Here is a 19,578-nt window from a genome sequence, read left to right as displayed (position 1 = left end):
GTAGCCAGTCCCCACTCCATTCTCAGGCTAGGGGCCTCTCTCCTCTCTCCTGGTGCGTTACTATCCTGGAGCGAGTTTGCACATGCTGTTCACATCTTCCATGACAAAAAAGGGAGCCTTAATTCACCTGGACGGCTGCAGGTGCCACAGAGGAAGCTGTAGCAGAGACAGGGCACAGGAATTTTTCCCACCTTGTCTTCAGCTGAGCCAGCCTACACTACAGCTCCCACCGGTCCCGCTGAACTCTGGCTCCCAGCTATTCGCTAGGCTTCCTGCTGAAAGGCTGGTGCACGGACCCACCCCAGCCCCCAACCAACACTCGCCAAGTCCATTAGAGACGCAGCCCCAGCAATGAAATCTTAATGCCATGAGCGAGCAGTGATAATGGCACATCAATTACCATCCAGGAGGCAGTCGGCTCTCACTTGCAGCAGCGATAGCGGATGCACACAGGCTCTCTGCCTCGACAGCCATTTGCACAGCACCATCCATTACACCAGGCAGCCAGCTTCCTCTCGGAGTGGTCAGCCCGGCCTAATTAGGCCCATTAGAATGAAAGACTTGGCTGTCAGAACATAGCTCCCCCAGCTCCCCCAACTCCAGGCAGCATGAGCCCATGTCCTCCTCGGTTCCTGTGTCTTTGGTTTCTGCACCTGTCCCCCCATGGCCATGCATCCCGGGCAAGCAACTAGCCCCTGAAGAGAAAGAGCAGCTACAGACACGGGATAGTTAAGCAAAGAGCAGCCTGAGACCCCGGAGCAGCAAGGAACGTCTGCATCAGGCCCCTGGCTGCTGTCTGTTGGGTGAGGTTGGGCAAAGCCACATGGGAAGTCTCTGTCGAGCTGCCATTCCATTCCCAGAACTGGGTGCCCCCTGCAGGGACTTGGCATGGGGTCACCACAGAATGGCCCCAGTGCCCAGGCAGTGGTTTGGATGCCCTGTGTGATGGTTTGGGCTTGGTCTCCCTGTTCAGAGGCAGCTTGAGTGGCTGGGCCACATGCATGACTTGCGTGACCTAGGGTCTGGCTTAGGTGCCCCCATTCCTGACAGTGATTTGGATGCCCTGTGGGACTGTATGGACTTGCAGGTATCCCATTAAGCAGCTCCTGGGATCTAGATGGATGCCTGGTGCAACTGCTTTGCTAGAAGAGCAGCGAGGTGGCAGTAGTGCCAGGGAAGACGTGGAAACAAGATCCACAACTCTTGGCCGGATTTATCGGCATCTGTCTCCCACTTTGTCCAGCTTCTCTTCCCTGGTCCCTCCCGAATGTGTTGGAATAACGCCTTGGGGGAGGCTGGCAATGCTAACCCGGTGCTATTGACAATCTATTCCTTCCACACTGTTTAGCATCACCCGGCAGAGGTGCCAGCTGGAGAAAGGATGATTCATTCACATTAAAATATGGGCTGCACAGGCAGAAAACTTGGCAGCTGGTGGGATATTTTTTCCCCAAGCAGAGTGGGTCAGAGGTGAGGCCTCTCGCTCACTGTGGGGCGAGCAGTGGGATGGGGCAGGGGAGAGCAGAGGCAGACAGCTCCCTTCAAGCTCACTCAGGAAAGCAGGCTGCTGCAAAACACATGAGCAACAGGGAGTGTTTCTAGGCAAGTGCGGTGTGGGCCTCACAGGGTCCCTGCCCCCAGTCATCAAACAGACTCTGGCCCGCAGCCTCCCAGGCAGAGGGAGTGGCTCCAGTCAGCATGCCCACACCCCACAGGCTTCTTGGTACTAAATGAAGTTTGTGTCAATTGCTGCTCCCAGGTCAGGCTCTGCAGGATAAGAGCCTGTGCGTATTGCTCACTTTGGCTGCCTCCTTGTCTCTTCAGAGAGGAGGAGAAGATAGAGACGGCATGGGAGGGAGTGAAGGCTAGGATGCATTGTGCTTTCTCAGCAGGTGATGCTTGCATAACTGAGATCATGGTGGCACTATCCCATGATCAGCCACCAGGCTAGAAGGGTGAGACCTGGGCTCTGTTCCCAGCTCCCCCACTCACCTGGGGCAAATCAGTCCCCCCTCTCTGTGCCTCAGTTTCTCCAGCTGTAAAATGGGGGGCGTGATACAGCCCTTTCTTTGCACTGCACTGTGTTATCTGACCTCCCTTGGCAATGCACTCTGAGATCTACAGCTGAGCGGAGCTGAGCAGGAGGATGGGAGGGGCCATTTTCACCATCCCAGTTCAGGAGACCTGAGACTCGGGTGGATATTTGTGACACTGCTATAAATCCCCTGGTTCCTGAGCTCTAGCAGGAGCTAGCGGCCATTGCTCCTCAAGCCCAGGAAGTGCTGTACTAGTTTGCAGCGGCGATGGGTGGTTCTTGCCCAGAAGAACCAGAGCCAGGTTTCTCAGGCAGAGCAGGAGGGGGATCTTTGCATTTAAATAGTGCCTTTCCCCCCAGGATCTCAAAGTGCTGTGGCGTGCACTGAGCATCGCTGTTGCATCTGAGGCTCCCTCCGTGGAGAGATGAGCTCCCACAGATCCAGTGCTGTCATTCTCACCGGGGACGGGAAACAGAGCGTGTCAGCTGGGCGCAGTGGGCCAAGTTCTGCTCCACTCCTCTGTGACCCTGCTGACGCCAACGCCATCGCTCTGCTGTGCCTGAGTGCGCAGCTCGCCAGTGGCCCCACGGCCTTGCAAAGGGAGACGATGCCCTTTTAGCAGCCCCTGGGTACTGGAGAGACTGTGGTTGTGATGCAGCGGGGCGAGGAAAAGGCTCATGTGACCTGTAATCTGGGCTAAGAATGGGATTAGCCAGCTCATCCTGTATGCGAGGGGCGTGGGAGACCTCCCATGACAGCATCTCTTAGGGGCAGAAGGAAACAGACTAAGGGATGATGTAAAGGGAATGGGAGGGGACTTGATCACGGCAGCACCCAGAGAGGCGTAGACACGGATGTGGGGCGAATGCACCAGCGTGCATGTGTCCAGAACGGCCATGACTGCAGCCTGGCAGGGAGCAGCCAAACCCCAGCAGCCTCAGACTCCAGGACCCCCTTCACTTCCTGACAGCCTGTTCCCTGTGTCATTGCCGTCCCTGCGGGCAACTCCCTCCCTGGGCAATCCTGCAGGGAGCCTTCAGATCCTACGGGATCCGATCCCCCATGGGGGACCCTGACAGCCCATAAGGATGGTACACTCTGCACATGTCCTCACTGGGGCCCTGCCCCATTCCCAGCTACACTCAGGGGACATCTCCAATCCAATTCCCAGCTCAGGAAAAGTGATCCCAATCCCACTACACCTCCTGCCCTGTTTTCTGCCAGCATCCCAGATACCTGAGGGCACTGCAGGTATCCTCATCCCCAGCTCAGCCAGGGATAACTGGGCCATGATGCCTTGGCCGCCTGCCTGCACACACCTCCTGGAGAGGCAGCCCCTTTGCAGGCTGCCGACTCAAAGAAGCTTAGAGCTCTCTCCACATCCCGAGCCATAGCAACGGCCCCGCCGGCTGCTGTGGAGACGCAAAGCCAAGGCTGGAAACAGGCGGCCGCGCTAAAGACACTCGTCTCACTGGGCACACTGTGGACGTGGCTGGGTGGAAGAAGACAGGCCAGCTGTTCTTTGGGGGGCTTCAAAGCAAACCTGGCTCCCTCTGCCCCTAACTTCACACCCTCTTGGCAAAGCTGCCCTATCAGCTGAACCCGACCTGCCTTGGATTCAGGAAGTGCTTGGCTCCTTACCACATGGCACCCTCAGGAGTCACCCTGGGGCTGTGGAAAACGGGGCGGGGAATCATTCTTCAGGAGGGCGAGTTTCCTTGGCAGGCCCCTTCCTGCTCTGAGCAAAGAAGCAAGCTACAAAGGAGAGCTCTGTCCCCTTGATCCTGTCTTATCCTTACAAAGCGTTTATACAGAGCAGGAAACATACAGGGGTAGCCAAGATCAGGTCTATGTCATCCTGGCTGGGCACTCTCCGCACAGCACGAAGCTGGAGGGGTCTCTCTGGGATATCATGGTGAACACTAAATAGAATGATAGAATCATAAGACTGAAAGGGACCTCGAGAGGTCATCTAGTCCAGTCCCCCGCACTCATGGCAGGACTAAGTATTATCTAGACCATCCCTGACAGGTGTTTGTCTAACCTGCTCTTAAAAATCCCCAATGATGGAGATTCCACAACCTCCCTAGGCAATTTATTCCAGTGCTTAACCCCCCTGACAGGAAGATTTTCCTAATGTCCAACCTAAACCTCCCTTGCTGCAATTTAAGCCCATTGCTTCTTGTCCTATCCTCAGAGTTTAAGAAAAACAATTTTTCTCCCTCCTCCTTGTAACAACCTTTTACGTATTTGAAAACTGTTATCATGTCCCCCTTCAGTCATCTCTTCTCCAGACTAAACAAATCCAATTTTTAAAATCTCATAGGTCATGTTTTCTAGATCTTTAATCATTTTTGTTGCTCTTCTCTGGACTTTCTCCACATCTTTCCTGAAGTGTGGTGCCCAGAACTGGACACACTACTTTTTGCAACAGTGTTACATTGTTGACTCATATTTAGCTTGTGATCCACTAGGACCCACAGATCCCTTTCTGCAGTACTTCTTCTTAGGAAGTCATAGATAGACACACACACTGCCCTGCCTTCCCTGCATATGATGGCAGGATCAAACACCGCTCCCCTCTCCCTTTAGCTGGATACAGCTGCCCCCGCCCTCCCCGGGCCAGACAGGGTTAGTGGAGTTCAACACCCACCACAGCAAAGCACAGTTGAGCCTTGGCTCTCTCATTGGCCGGTGGCTGTTTCTGAGCTCAGCTGATCCTGCCCAAACCCAGCGGGACGGTTTGATTTCTGCCCTGGCTGAGTGGGGTAGGAGGGTGTGGTGTTTGACACCCACCAACAGCCTAACAAGGCAGGCGTTCCCCTTAGAGACAAGTCAGAGCAAACCATGTGCAAGTTCCTTCGCCAGGAGGGAGTCATGGAGTGCCCTGCATTTCCCCAGGCCTCTCTCACTCTGATTGTCTCAGCTTGGCAGCCATAACCAGTTCCACCTTCTCAGCTTCTACTGCTCTGGTACAAATGGGTTCTCAAGCCAGCTCCGGGCATTAGCAGCATGTGCTTCACGACGAGGCCAGAGCTGGTCTCAGTAGCTGAGGATGTGGAAGGGGCACAGGGAGGCGGGCGGCAAAGAAACTGAGCCTTCCTACCAGCTGATAATGCCCAGTTCAACACACCCAGCTTGCGAGGAGCAACAGAAACAAACCATCCTCCCAGAGCCTGGACAGCAAGCGCCTCTGGAAACCTGCGCTACATATTGGCACACCCTGGGGGGATCACAGAGGGAAGGGCTCTTCCCTTTCTGTCCCAGCAACCCAGCTGGGTAGCAATGCCAGGCCCTGGGCATGGCTAGATGCAGCCCTTCCAACATTCCCTCTCAGTGTCCTGCCAGTGGGACTGTACCAACCCCCTGGATCGGAGCCCCCAGCAGGAACATGGAGGACTCTGAAATCCCAGCCCAGACCTGGGTCAGAAGTTTGCTAAAGGCCTTGATCATGAGTGAAAACAAAGCTCTGGAGCCGAGAGACTTTGGAGTGTCCAGTCGAGGTTGTGGCTCGAGCTCAGATCTCTCAACCAGGGGGACGTGCATTTCTCTCTGGTGCCCTAACGCGCCTGTCATGGGAGAATCGAAGAGCCATTCCGACAATGCTTGAAACCCTAAGGCAGGCGCATGAGTGGGCTGGTCCCATGGCTGCTCTATAGCTCTGTCCTTCGATCCTGACGAGAGTCACCCCATCTAGGCAGCGATCCCAGTTCCCCTTTCCCCACTGTGCAAGCGGGTAGTATCCCCACTCTTTTAGCATAGGAGGCGCTGGCATCTGCCTGTGTGTCCCGGCCCAGCTCCGGTGCCATCGGATGGGTGATGGGAGGGGCAGATGGGCCTATGAGACCTTGATCCCATCCCAAAATCTGCAACACCCACCATGTCCTTGTGTCCCCACAGTATATGGGCTGCAACCTCCCATGCCTCTCAGCCCTGCCCCAGAGGGATCCCTCTCTAGAATGAGAGGGGAGTTCAGTCTCAGTGGCCTATTAAGCTCAGGCTGTTTGCTCCCTCTGCCTGCCCATAAGGGTGGAGGCAAATTAAGGCCAATCGCAGTGGGGATTTTTGGGATCTAGATGCTTGTCCTGCTAGAAACTGAACTAAGACCCTGTAACTCACTGCCCATGAGGTCTATCAGACGGGAATGGCTTCTGGTCACTGCTGATTTGGGCTGTTTTCAAACCGGTGCCCTTGGGAGCAAAAATCTACTTTTCTTCTGAGATGTTTTCCTCTTGACCCCATATGATAGATCCTCGACCTGCCCGTTGCCTATGTCCTCCTCTACAGCCATACCCCGCTTTCCACCTAACACGACACTACTCTGCTGGCCTTGCTCTTCCTCCTCTACCTCATTCACTCTCTGCACAGAGAAGTTCTCCCCGAGTTGCAAACAGTGCAAACCCTTGTCTCATTCCTGTTTTGGCCTGGGAATCAGCTGGTCCCAGGTGAGGCTTCTGAACTCCCTTATGATAAAAGGGCCTCTGGGAGCATCCCCAGACGCCCAAAACTGCATTTCAATTTGCAACTGTAGGGAGCCAGTTGCTGTGAGGGAGTCTACGGCTGGGGGAAGGGGAGCTGTGCAGCTGTGGAAGCAGCCTGCCTGCCAGCCTTGTAGCTTTCCTGTTAGTCACAAAATTGTGTCTCTGTAGGAAATGGACATTAAAGGCCTGGACCTACTGCATTTCTGTGCCCACCTGGAATGGGCTCCGGATGCAGCCCTGAGAGGAGAAAAAGAACTGGACTGGATTTCTGAGCCCATGGGGAATGGGCTCAAGAGAGCTGGGGAACTCATTTGTCAAACACAGGTCCCCAGAACATCCAAATTCCTCACCTGGCAGGGGCGGTGAGTTATATGGGCCCGTGGTGCCCGTGCTCCAGGAATATTCAGGACCCAGGGGCCCGGCTTCACCAATATGCGGGGCCGGGTCTCTCCCCTGGCCCTGCCTGCTGTCCCCACGCACCTCCCCTGGAGCATCTCCTGACCCCGCCTGCTGCCCCCAGGCGATTTAAAAGGAGCCCCGGCCGCCACTGCCACCACCGGCAATATAGTGGGGCTATGGCGCCTTCCTGCCCACCCTCGCTCCGCACTGCTCCCGGAAGCAGCCGATGCGTCCCTGTGGCCCGGGGGGGACGTGTATGTCCGCACACTGCCCCCACCTTGAGCACCAACTCCACAGCTCCCATTGGCTGGGGGCGGTGCCTGCGGACAGCGGCACATAGAGACCCCCCATGACATCCCCCACCTAGGAGCCGCCCAAGGTAAGAGCCGCACCCCTCACCCTCTCCCACACCCCAACTCCCTCACAGAGCCCGCCGCCCTCATCCCCTCCTGCACCCCAATCCTCTGTCCCAGCCCAGAGCCCGCACCCCTCCCGCATCCAAACTCCCTCCCAGGGCCTTAGGCAGGTGTGGGTGGGGCAGGACTTGGACCCGTTCTGGGCACCACCAAAAATTATACAAACCTGCCGCCCCTGTCACCTGGATGCTTGGTTCGGAACCTCAGAGCACAAAAACTCATTATGTGCCCCAAGGTCTAACCGCAGGGCCGAAGCTGGGGTGCTAATGCCTTGTTTAGTTGCCTATGCATGAACATTTAGCCCTGAGCATTAAAACGCTAAAACCAAAACATTTTAAGCAGCCTCTCAAACCAGTAATAGGCCAGCGCAGCCCAGCAAGACCCCCTTAGCAGAGCCCAGCCAGACGGCTCTTATTAATCTGTGCCTGGCTGGCACCAGCATCCTGGCCGATACTACCAACACCAGCTCCTGCCAACCAAGTGCCAGCTTAGACTACCTTAGCTCCACACGAGCAGCACAATACCCCTGCTGCCCCACATCACCAGCAGCACCCTAGGGCCAGCACGTGCCCAGGCTGTCTGTGGGGCCTGCATTTCAGAAGCCACTTATGAAAAATACACAATTTGTCGTAGCCGGCAGTGATGCTTTTGGCAGTGGAGGGTGAGCATCCTCACTTAGCAAGGCTGTCCCCTTTCCAGGTGCCTGGGAGGAGGAAGAGGCCGGACAGAAGGAAAGAAAGAGCAAAGCACCAACAGACAGGGAGGGAAGGGAGGGAGAAAGCAAAGCAAGAAGAGGATGAAGAAGGGAAGGCAGGAGGAGGTAGAGTTGATGCTATTAACAACATACCAGCTGAACTCTAGTCCCCGCCGGTTCTGTACACTCGCTTGCTGCAGGTTGGGTTAGTCCTGGGCACAGGCACCAGAGTGGAACAGCATCTGCCTGGAATGTGCCCTCCCACCCCTCATGCCTGCCGAGCCATGGCAGGGGTCAAGTACGAGCTCAATGAGATTGCACGGCAGCCCTCTTGACTCACCCAGCTGGGGCTATGGAAGCCTCTTCCAGGAATCTCGCATGGTTTCCCAGCCCGAAAAACAAGCCGAGAACGATAACAACAACAAGCCCCAGGAGCCCAGAGAACTGCTCCCCTGCCCTCTCTTGCTGCAAAACGCCTCTCCTTCCCCTCCTTCTGCCTCTTGCTTGGGAGTATCCCAGCGAGTCCTCAGCCGGCTGCCCTTGCTGGGTTCAGCTGCTGTGCTGTTGGCGTGTATCTGACAGCATGACAGTCCTGTGTGTGTGTGTATGTGTGTGTGTATCTCCCAGCCCCAGAGGCAGTGCCTGCAAAGGATCGAGTGGTGATAGCAATGTGGATTTACAGAGCCAGTCAGAGCGTGTGTGTGTGCAGCTCCCCACCTCTGCTGCTGGCTCAGTCCATTTCTGAACAAGAGGAGAATTAACCAGCATCATGACGAAGCAGTATTTGTGAGAGGTGGCGGCTCTCCATCTTGCTCTCTCTCCCTCCCTCTGTTAATTTTTGTTGTTGCAAAATAAAATGAAATAAACGCTCTGTGTCGGTGCCAAAAATAGCAAGGCAGAATGGAAGGGAGAGGAGTGGGTTGGGGAGCAATGGGTAGAATTCCCCCCCCAGAAAATTCAGGCAATGCAATGTAAAGGAAACAGGCTGACAAACGGGATGTCATCCTGCAGAAATGGCTTTGCTCCAGCTGGCTATAGCTCATGGATAGTATACGTCTAGACCCACCTTTCCTCCCACATCACCCCACCTTGCCAACTGTTGGAGTGCAGCTGCCTCTGGGGCGGAACGTGGCAGCTGTCTAGGACTCAACACTATAACGCTTTAGGTTGATAATCGTATCTGTATGGACACTAGAGACCGGCTTCGGACTTGGATCAGATCTCCCACAAAGTTCCAGGGGGGTTGGAGCAGGGAGGGTGAGTCACAGCCCTCTCTAAGGAAGCAGAATGCAGACCCCACGGTGGAATTTGGCATGGACACTGTGGCTGACACCCCATCTCATGGAAAAGATGCTGCAGGATCTGTAATGCCCATAAATGACCTGGGGTTTGGTGTCGCACCTGATCCAAGAGGGAGTGCCTCCAGCACCCCTTTGCACAAGGCTGGGGAACCCATTCACTGATGACCCTGAAGGAAGAGCATCCTCTGCTGAATCATCAGCACCAACTTTGGCAGCAGCTTAGATTTCCCTGGGAGGTCTCCCATCCATGTCGCATCCAAATCCACTGCGCTTAGCACAGTGATCTGGGTTCATCTCTGGCTTGAGATGCCAGAATGCATTTCCCACGGATGCAGGACAGGGGCCTGCTATTTCAGATCACATGCAAAGGGGCGGGGACCCTACAGGTAGGCCCTGATGGGGTGGAAACATTAATGGCCTCATTTTCAGAGGCGCCTACAGCTCCAATCCATTGCAGGTGGCGTTTGCGGGTGCTCGCCGACTATGAAAACCAGGCCCTAAGCTCTCCAGAATACCCCTCGTGGCTCCAGAGAGCCAGGAAACAGGGGCTGCTACACCTAGCAAGGGAACCTGTCCTCCGACCTTCCTGAGCCTGTGACTTCCCAACCTGGCATTCTTGGCAGTGCCATGTTCCCAAATAAATCCAAGGGCTCCCCCTTCAGGAGTTCCTTTGCAACAACTGCTTAATCATCATCGGTTGCAAGTGCACTGGACAACACAGCTGGGGGAGAGCAAAGAGCAGTAGCCTCTCTCCCCACATAGCTAGAACAGCATAGAACTGGGGGACGGGGGGCAGGGAGGGAAGTGGCTCAGAGACTAAATAGTCACTGACAATTCTGCAACTGGGGGTGCGGGGGCAGGTGTTCCTGATCCGACTCTAAGAGAACCAGCTGTCAGGGAGCAGGCCACCTCCAGAGAGCTCCGTGTGAAATGGAGACTATCGGAGATGGATGAGGGAGGGTTCAGGCCTCTCTCTGTCTCTAGCAATATCCCAGCCGTCCACATACACTCGGGACATGCAGGGAAGTAGGTATAGCAAGAGGAGGCCAATAATGACAAGAACACCACTTGGCATTTCTCTGGCACCTTTTACCAAGAGCCCTCTGCAAAGGGGAGAAATTATCAGCAGCCATGTTGAGACACAGCTTTGCCCAGTTCTACGGTATGGGCATAGTACCTAGCCACTGGACCCCATGCTCGCCCAGAGACAGGGATAACACTGCTGTCCTGACTCACACCCCGCTGCTCTAACCACACACCCCACCCCCAGCCACAGCCAGGAGTAGAAGCCAGGCGCCCCATAAATGATCAATAGTCATCCATCGCATGGCCAATGTACTCATGCGAACCCCGTTTCTCATGCATTAAGAATGCTGCAAAGTCCACTAACGTCTAACGCCTCAGAATATGATGGTCAATAAGAGAAACTAATGAAATCAGCCCAGAAATCAGAGGCGGGAAACTTCAACCCAGCCCCTCCTGTTCCATCGATTAACAAACCAGACTCCCTGCAGGGGCTCTTAATCCATCGGGCCAGGATCGAGGCATGCACAGCCCGGTTTCAGAGCTGCCCTCCCCAGGGGTGTAGTTCTAGGGTTCCTTACCATTCCTGGTGATGGGCAGTGCGACCTCACATGCAGTCCCCTCTGTGGGGGCAGGGTGCTGAACGCTCAGACTCTTGTTCCCTCAGAGAGCCCTGGGGGTTGCCAAGGAGGAGCCACAGGGCCTCAGAGGACTAAGCAATGAAACCAACGCAGCCTCGTCTACCAGCAGAAATCTTCCGGGTGATGTATCTGTTCAGACAGCCTCATCTCCAAACCGTCACCTGGGCTGGGCTGTCAGAGCTTCGTGGGGCCCCCGAGGAACAGGTGTGGGTGCTCTGCAGTCATTGAAACAGGGATGGAAGTCACCCAAGCCCTTCTGGGGAGAGATGGATTCTTAGCAGTGGATTCTCAGCCCAGGTCTGGGGCTGGGAGGTGTTATTAAATAGATATGTACAGGAGAGGGACATGCAGACACACTGTCGCCTGCCCTGACAGACATTGTCACTCAGACCCATGCACACACAGTCCCAGCACCACACTTAGTCCATCAGTGACACACCCTGTAATTTTCACTCCATGCATCTGAAGAAGTGGGTCGTAGCCCACGAAAGCTTATGCTCTAATACATTTGTTAGTCTTTAAGGTGCCACAAGACTCCTCGTTGTTTTCACCCTCCCCGTGACCGTGCCTGCTTTGTAACTAGATTAACCAATACTGCATGTGTTCCCTACTGCCCCTGGCGATGCGGGACCCCCCACAGCCCAGCACGGTGGAGCCCTCTGTACCCCTATGCTTGGGACCTCTGCCACCCAACTCTGGCCTCCCCCGCGCAAGCAGGAGCAGCCAGCCAGAAACCCACCCACAATGGCCGTGGGTGTTGGGTGGGGAGGGGGGAATGGCAACAGGAGAGGCAGAGGAGAGGGACACAGCAAATTGGACCTACCTTCAAGGGAGCATGTCCCTAGCTGCAGGCAGGTTTGCCCTTCCATGGGGAGCCATCGCTGCTCTGAGCATCTCCTCCCTGCCACTGCACGTTGCTACGGCGACCGCCCCTCTCAGCAACCCAGGGCTCGAGTGAGCAGCAGCAGCAGAGCTGGCGAGGAGGGATAATCTGCAGCAGCAGCAGCTCCTTATTCCTCCCTCAGGCTCCCCGGTTGCTTGGCATGTGAGTGGCCATGGAAGGGCCAGGGAGAGAATTCAGTGAGGGCCCCAGGGCTCTTTGGAAGGGGGCAAGTTATTCCCTGTCCCTCGGAGTGGCTGGGAAATGAGACCTTTCCCCCTCCACGCTCCCTGCCCCACAGCCCCTTGCACCAGTCAGAGCTGCAAATCTAGGCTAGGGACTCCCTGGATTGGCCTGAAAGAAGCCTCCCCAGCAGCACCTTCCCCACCACACCCTGTAATCAGGATGAACCCAACTCTGCACCGGGCCACGCGGTGTTGCCATGGGGAAGATTGTGATACAGGGCCTAATTTGTACAGAAGAGTCCTGTGTACACCCAGAGACAGAAAGACACAGGGAGGCCCAGGTACACCCATTCTCTCTCTCTCTCTCTCTCTCTCACCCATCCACTCACACAATTTCTCCATTGTGGGGTGTCTGTCTATTTGTCACACTGCCTACATCCACCCTGCTGTGCAGATATGACACACACAGAGGATGATTTGCAGGAGTTTTTCTCCCAATTATTCACTGTGGCACAGGCCTGGGGTGTGTCTCTCTCACACCATCTACACAGGAGTGATCCCTAGGCACACACGCATGAGTACACACCGTGGCTTCAGTAGCAGTTTGTCTGCCTGGTCAGTATTTCATTTCCCTCTCTTTTCCCCCTTCCCCCAGTCGCGGCAAGAGCCTGTGTGAGGGGCCGGAGGGGACACAGCAGAACGAATGCTGGGTGAGTGTGGAACAAGCTTTCGAGACTGTCCCTGACAAACTTAGCATGCCTTGCCAGCCCCACGTGACCCTCCGTGTGGTGGCGTTCAGTGATCGCTCAGGGCTTGCTGGAGCTCTGCTATCGTCCGTGTCCAGGGTTCCCAGTGCCCCCACCCAGACTTTCTCTGTGGGAAGCTCAGCCCTTAAAGGCACGGTCCCCAGTACCACGAGCACATGACCTGTGCTGGTTTCATCCCCGGGTCCCCACCTGACTCCCCTTGCCTAGCCCCGTGCTGGTCTCACTCCCTGTGCCCACGAGCGGCTCCCTCTCCCAGCCCTGTGCTGGTTTCACTGCCCCCTGCCCTGAATTTTGTTTTAATTGTCAATGCAAACATCTGTTTGGGTTTCCTGCCGTGTGTTTGCTGCCTGGTCATTGTACCATTAGGTTAGTGCCTGGGAAACAAAAAGCAACAGTGAATGGAAACCCTAGGACCCCTCTGTGTCCACTGTACAAACACCACACCTGGAATTCCCTGTCCCTGCCAAAGGCCCTGAGCTGGACAGACTGACACAGATGCTCTGGGAAGTTCCTGATCTGAGCACGAAGGAAAAAATCCCAGATACCTTCCCCTGACAACCAGCCAAACACATGACGGAATTAATTGCCTTTTCCACTCCAAGCCACGGAGATTGCAAAACGCTGGAGCCCCCTGATGCCTGAGATGGGTGGGCTGCTGTAGGGTGAGGTACTCCAGGTGCCTATAGGGGTGTGAATATGTGGCAGGCAATTGCCATGCAGTGTACAGGGGCAATTCACAGGGATGAATGGACACATCAGAACCCCACAGAGGCCCCCAGAGAAGCCTGGGGTTTCTTGTCTGTATGATAGTTTCTGTCCAGCTCCCAGAACACATCTGATCTGTGGTTCTTTGCATTCATCTTTGATAATTTTAAAGGTCTCTCCAAATCGGGTGCAGTCCTAGGGCTCCCCGTGAGTGGGGGGGCCAGTGGCAGAGTTGGGAATGGAACCCAGGAGTCCTGCCAGCATCACTGGACTCTCAGGCCTGATTCCCCATTGCCCTGCACCTGGTGCAGCTGTTTACACCTGTGCAAAGCGAGCGTGAAACGCCACTTTTGGATTTAGTAACATGTCGCACTCACAGGGTGCTCGTTCTGCACAGGAATAAGGTGCCTTTCAGCTCCTGGCATCAGGTTACCAATATGCATTAAAGAGCATTACAGCAGCACTTACGTGCTCCACCAGATCTCCGGGGTATGTGGGGCCTCGGTTAGGCAGCGCGGTGCCCCTGGGACTCCGTCATGGACCAGCACCCACCTTCTTTTCTCTAGGATCTTCTCCCTGCCCAGGGAACCCTGGCAAATGGCTCGGCTTACCCTGGCTGCCCTGCCCACTGGGATCTGCCAGCAAACTCATGCAGTGGGAATCTTTCCTGGGCCAGGGCGGAAGCAAGCTCCTACCTCCCTCTTCTCAGTCACAAACCTGTTTGGTTTGGATAGAGCCAGGTGCTGCTGAGCCAGCCTAAACATTAACGTAGTTATTAATGCGCAGGGAAGGCACTGAGAGAGAGCAAAGCTGGGAGAAAGCAGCAGAGGAATAGCGCGCTGGTATAGTTACCCCAATGCAAGGGTCCCTAGGGCAGACAGGTTCTCGGGTACGCCAGGCAGAGAAGGACTCAGGAGCCCAGAGTGATAACGGGATCCCAGCATACCACAGTCCAGGTGAAGCAGTGTTAATTGCACCAAATAATCGCAGTGACAATTGGCCATGGGCCAAGGTACCACCATGAAGACCCACATTCCAAGCTCCAGAAGTTTAGCGGTGCTTGGAGCTGGCTTTTCCTATCCCCCACATTCATGGTCAGAGGCAAAGGGCTGGACAGGATAAACCCAGTTCCCAGAGAGTCAGGAGGACCCAGCCTAAGCCTCTTCCTTTCCCCTCCCCTTGTCCTTCTCTCAAATCAAATCACTTGCAGAACATCATCATTCTGCTCTCAGGGGCAGGGCGCACAGCCCTGTCTGGAACCAGTCCCAGCTGGCATTTCATTGGGAGCAGAGTGGGGTTGCCGCTTGGATCCTTCTGGAAGGCAGTGTCTGTTGTGTCCAAACCTATTGCTGTTCCTGCTCCACCTTTAGCATTAGCTCCCCACCTCCGGTGCTGCTGATGCCTCGGACGCTGAGTCTATGGTAGATAGCGACAGAAGCAGAAGGGACTGTACCACGTACAGCCCTTTACACCAATGCAAACCAAATACAAAACATGCTGCTCGGGTGGTACTTTCCACTCCCTCCTCATGCACTTTTCACTGGTGGGAATGACTGCACAAGGCGCAGTGCAGTGGGGAATTGGGCCCCTGGAATCCAGCTTCCCTGGGACTAACTAAAGCAAACTGCCCCGATCTAATTGAACACCTCCTCTCCGCCCCACCAAATTCAATTGCCGACCAGACCAAAGTGCCCTGAAACTGGGACTCTCCAGGGTTCCTGGGACCAGTGCCTAGAGCTAGATTTCTCCTTGCTGGAATTGCCTTTCCTCTGACCCTGCGATTGCTTGGAGCAAGTGGGGCAAAACAAGAGGCAGGTTATGCTTTGCAAACTCATCAGTCAGCCCTGGTTTTTGCGAACCCTGAAGTGGGGCAGGTTCAGATCTGGGGTCCATTTGTTCCATCCCCCTCTCTGCCCCCAACGCTCGGGGTGGGTGGCCTCAGGGGAGACGCTCCCGGGGTTCGGGCTCATCTCTAATTTGCCTCGCTGGCATCTGCTCTTTCATTCCGACCATGCCGGCCTCCCCGACTCGCATTCCCAGACTCCCTGCCCCACTAACTTTATTAATTGCATGAGAGGTGCCATTATTACTTCCCCTTCCAGCGAGTTAATCTCACCAGCATTGAGACCCTTCCATCCCCAGCTGGGTCCCAATGCACCTCCCACTCCACACACCCCTCCCTGCACACATACACACACACACAGAGACACAGACACACACACAAGACCTTTCAAGCTACCAGCCAGAGTCGGCGAGGAACTAAGCGGCCCGATGAGAAAAGCCTTGGGAAAGACATTTTGCTTTTAACTTGGGGGCCATCATGCTTTGCAGGATGCTGCCGGGGTGGGATATCCTTGACTGCACTTTTTGCACAGAAAGACATTCCACTCCCCTCCCCTCCAGCCCCCGCCCCTCCCCTCTCCAAGTCTCACCTCAAAAAACAAGAAAGAAACAGTGTGAGTTTTTTCTTCCCCAGCCATAATTAAAAAGGACTCACCCTTCAGACTCCATTCTATACGGGGAGGTCAAGAAGAATGAGAAGGGAGGGGGGGAATAAAATAAAAGGGGGGAAGGGGATGGAAAGAAGGAAAAAAAATTAAAGCAGAGATTACACAAAGGGAACTCCCCCACCTTTGAAGCTCTGGCTAAATAGGGGTGTGTGTGGGGGTGGGAGGGAATGGGGAGGCAAAACCAGCCCTTTTAAAGCCTTCTGAGTTTAAAGAATGTCTCGAATTCCTGTGGAAACAAGAACCAAACTCTATGAGGCCGAAGGGAGAAAAAAAAAACAGCCCCTAAAACAGCCCCTGTGCTAATTCTCTGACTGTCACACCTGGGAGCGGGCTCCTGGCCTTATTGTTAGCCAGTAATTACTGGGTGTTGCATTTCCCTCCTGCTTTAAAGCTTCATTTAACTCAAACTGTTATAATTTTCCCTTTTTCCACCCGCTCTCCCTCCCCCTCACCCTACCTCAGCGGCATCCCTGCCGCATTATATTTGTGTAGCTTTGTAAATGGCTCTTTTTAGACCCAGTTAAAGGATTAAGATTCTTCATCCCCGTCCGCCCCGTCATTGTGAGAAGGAAAAGCAATTACAGGGAGCGGTCAGACGGCGCGGGTCGGGTGGTGGTGGAAGAGGCGATGTGACTGCAGCAGTGGATTTGGGGTGTCCATGGAGCTCACTGCAAGCCACCTCAGGGACCAGGCCCCTTAAGAGTTGGATGGCTGTCATTGACTTCAAAGGGAATCCTGGGGGCTTAGCAGCATTGAAAGCAGTCCTGAAATCATAGAAATTTAGGGCAGGAAGGGACTCCAAGAGGTCACCCAGTCTATCTACTCATGCTGAGGAAGGACCAAGTAAACCTAGACCATTCCTGACAGGTGTTTGTCCAACCTGTTCTTGAAACCTCCAGTGACAGGGATTCCACCACCTACCTGGGCAGCCTGTTCCTGAGCTTAACTCCCCTTATGGTTAGAAAGTTGTTCCTATTCCTAATATCTAACCTAAATCTCCCTGGCTGCAGATTAAGCTGATAACTTCTTGTCCTACTTTCAGTAGACATGGAGAACAATTGGCCCTGGCTGGCAGTAGCAAGCATGTTATGTTAGGAGAATCAGATGTCTCTGAGCTCAGTTATGCTGGAGTAACTGCATTAAGTCAGAGAAGCTGCTCTGGATTCATGTTGGTGTCCCTAAGAACAGATCCTGGCCCGAAGCCCTATACCTTTCTTCATGGCCATGTCACTGCACCAACTCAGCCTGTCAGGTGGACTCTGCTCTGCTGTATGCAGTATTGCCAACTCCAAGCATTCAGAAACCATGAGTCAGGGCCCACAAATTAATTAGATTGGTTTAGAAATCATGAAATTTAAAATATCAGTATTTGATAGGATCTGTTTACTGGCCTTCTGGCACCAGAGCCAGCAGGGATCTCCTTTTTCATTTTTTCTCCCCAACCGGGAGTGCTAGAGACATGCTATTTTTGAAAATGAAAGCTGAGGTTCTCATGTAATCACATGACTCCTGGAACCGGGGCTTTAAGATAAGTTCCAGAGCTGGCATATTAACAGAACAATAGGAAAGCCACCATGAAATGCCAGGATATAATGCCCTTGGCGGGGAGTGCTGGGGACATAGGCTGAATACAAGCTTAACAGCGTGAAATTTATTGGCCTGTGATATACAGGAGGTCAGACTTGATCTAATAATCCCTTCTGGCCCTAAACTCTATGACTTTATGAAGTCAGAAACCAGAAGAAGCCAGAACCCCGGAAGGTAATTTTGTTACTCACAAAAGGGCGAGATCGCCAGGTGGTAAAACCAACAGAAGCCTTTGCACTGCAGCCACCACCATTGCAAGGGCTGCCGTGGTGGTGACATATGGCCTCCCTTCCCTGGCATATCCAGTGCCGGTTGGTGGGAATTGCCATTTCACCAGACTTCCCAACAGCAGACCTGGTCTTGGTAATCTAGAGCTGTGCTCAGACCACCCAGTTCCCATCTGAAAGCAGAAAACTTCCAAGTTTGCTAGAAGTGGTCTCTGCTTGTGCTGCTTTCTTTGGTTAATTTAACAGGAAATTGGCATTTAAAATAGAGCGTGTTCATTATAATCATTATTATTGCTGTAGTCCCTAGGAACTCCAATCAAGGATCAGGGCCCCATTGTGGTCGGCGCTGTACAGACACAGAGCAAAAAGACAGTCTGCAAAGTGCCCAATCCACCCCTTTGAATACATTCTCTCTTCTTTGCTGTTAGAATCTCAGAGGGGACGCTGCAATTTGGCTTCTGGAAATAGGTTTGCTTCCAACAATCCCAGCGGGGTTTGCATTCTGCCCTCCCTGAGTCACAGCAGGGAAGAGAGCAGCGTGCACCTGGCAATCCTGGGCAGCAAGGTGGGGGAAAGAGGACGGTATCTCTGCAGGGGAAGCTGGAGACAGGAGCACTGCATCAGTCCCCAGAGCATGGTGTTGAAGCCTCTTTCCCAAGAACAAATTAACCCCCTGTCTGATTGAATGATGCCCCCTCCCTGTGAGTCTCATTTCAAATTGCCAGTCTCCCGTGCCCCTGACCATGCATAGACACACATGGCATGCAAATCCCCTCTAATGGCATCCACCCCTTGGGATTAAGGCCTGGCGGCGTCACCCTGATGGCGCACTGGGCCCTTCATGCTTCGATGGGGGGTAGGGAGGAACGGATGGACAGGAGGCAGAGCAAAGCTCCCTTTTGTGTGTGCACGGAAGCCACCTTGCTTTGCTCCTAATTTGCTGCTGATTGATTGGAGTCTAATGTTTCCCTTTCAGGTGCTGTCTCCACAGACACAGCCCCTCTCGCCTCATTCCCAGGGGCTGGAGCCAGTTTCCAGCCAAGGAACAAGAAGAGGTATTATCACCTTTGGGCGGGCTGGCTGGTCCTCTTCTGGCCCCAGCTCCCCTCCTCTCTGCTCCTTCCCCAAGGCCCCCACTTTCAATCAGCCCCTGCGGTCCTTTGATCTCACAGAAATCCCTCTGTGTCTAAAGAGTAGCCAGGTATTCAGCCTGACCCAGCTACAGTTAGTGCCAGGAAGGGGCTTTTCCCATTTCCTTGCCTTAAAGAGACACCATCGCAGAGAACCTTGTTAAAGGTCTGGTTCAAACATGATGAGCCAGCTGTCTACCCCTCAAAAAAAAAAATCAAAAAAAAAATCACAGGATTGGCTTAAAAATCATGAGATTAATTTTTTAAAATAATTGTTTGTTTTTTAATTTGCTCGGGTTTTTTGGGCCTTTTTGTGCTTTTATCCACAGCTACAAAACTTAGATATTTACTTAAAACCCCCAACATGGTGTGATCACATGAGTCTGAGAGCTGGGGCTTTACTGTCCGTGCACAGCAAAGCACAAGTTTCACTTACAGCAGAGGCTGAAGTCTCTTCGACTTCAATGGGACTTTAGCACATGCTTAACTTGAGGCATGAGCTACAAGTGCTTTGCTGAATTGGGGCCTGATCCAGAGCCCATTGAAACCATTTGGAGGCCTTTCCAGGGACTTCAGTGATCAGCCCGTCACTCACG

At 54.0% G+C, this 19,578-nt stretch overlaps 1 protein-coding gene across 1 annotated transcript in view; it reads right to left on the bottom strand.

Moving 5' to 3' along the window:
* DMTN (dematin actin binding protein) overlaps window positions 1–11,860 on the bottom strand; it is a 37,266-nt gene extending 25,406 nt beyond the window's left edge. The window contains exons 1-2 of the mRNA XM_075123377.1: window positions 11,815–11,860; window positions 8,367–8,551 (exon numbers count right to left, since the gene is read on the bottom strand). Coding sequence (XP_074979478.1) covers window positions 8,367–8,551; window positions 11,815–11,860 — 231 coding nt within the window. The remainder of the gene's footprint in view (window positions 1–8,366; window positions 8,552–11,814) is intronic.
* Window positions 11,861–19,578: the final 7,718 nt, after the last annotated feature.

This window comes from Caretta caretta, chromosome 26, assembly GCF_965140235.1.
Source record: "Caretta caretta isolate rCarCar2 chromosome 26, rCarCar1.hap1, whole genome shotgun sequence".
In the NCBI taxonomy this organism is placed as follows: Eukaryota; Metazoa; Chordata; order Testudines; family Cheloniidae; genus Caretta; species Caretta caretta.
This window is presented reverse-complemented; position numbering and strand designations above follow the sequence as displayed.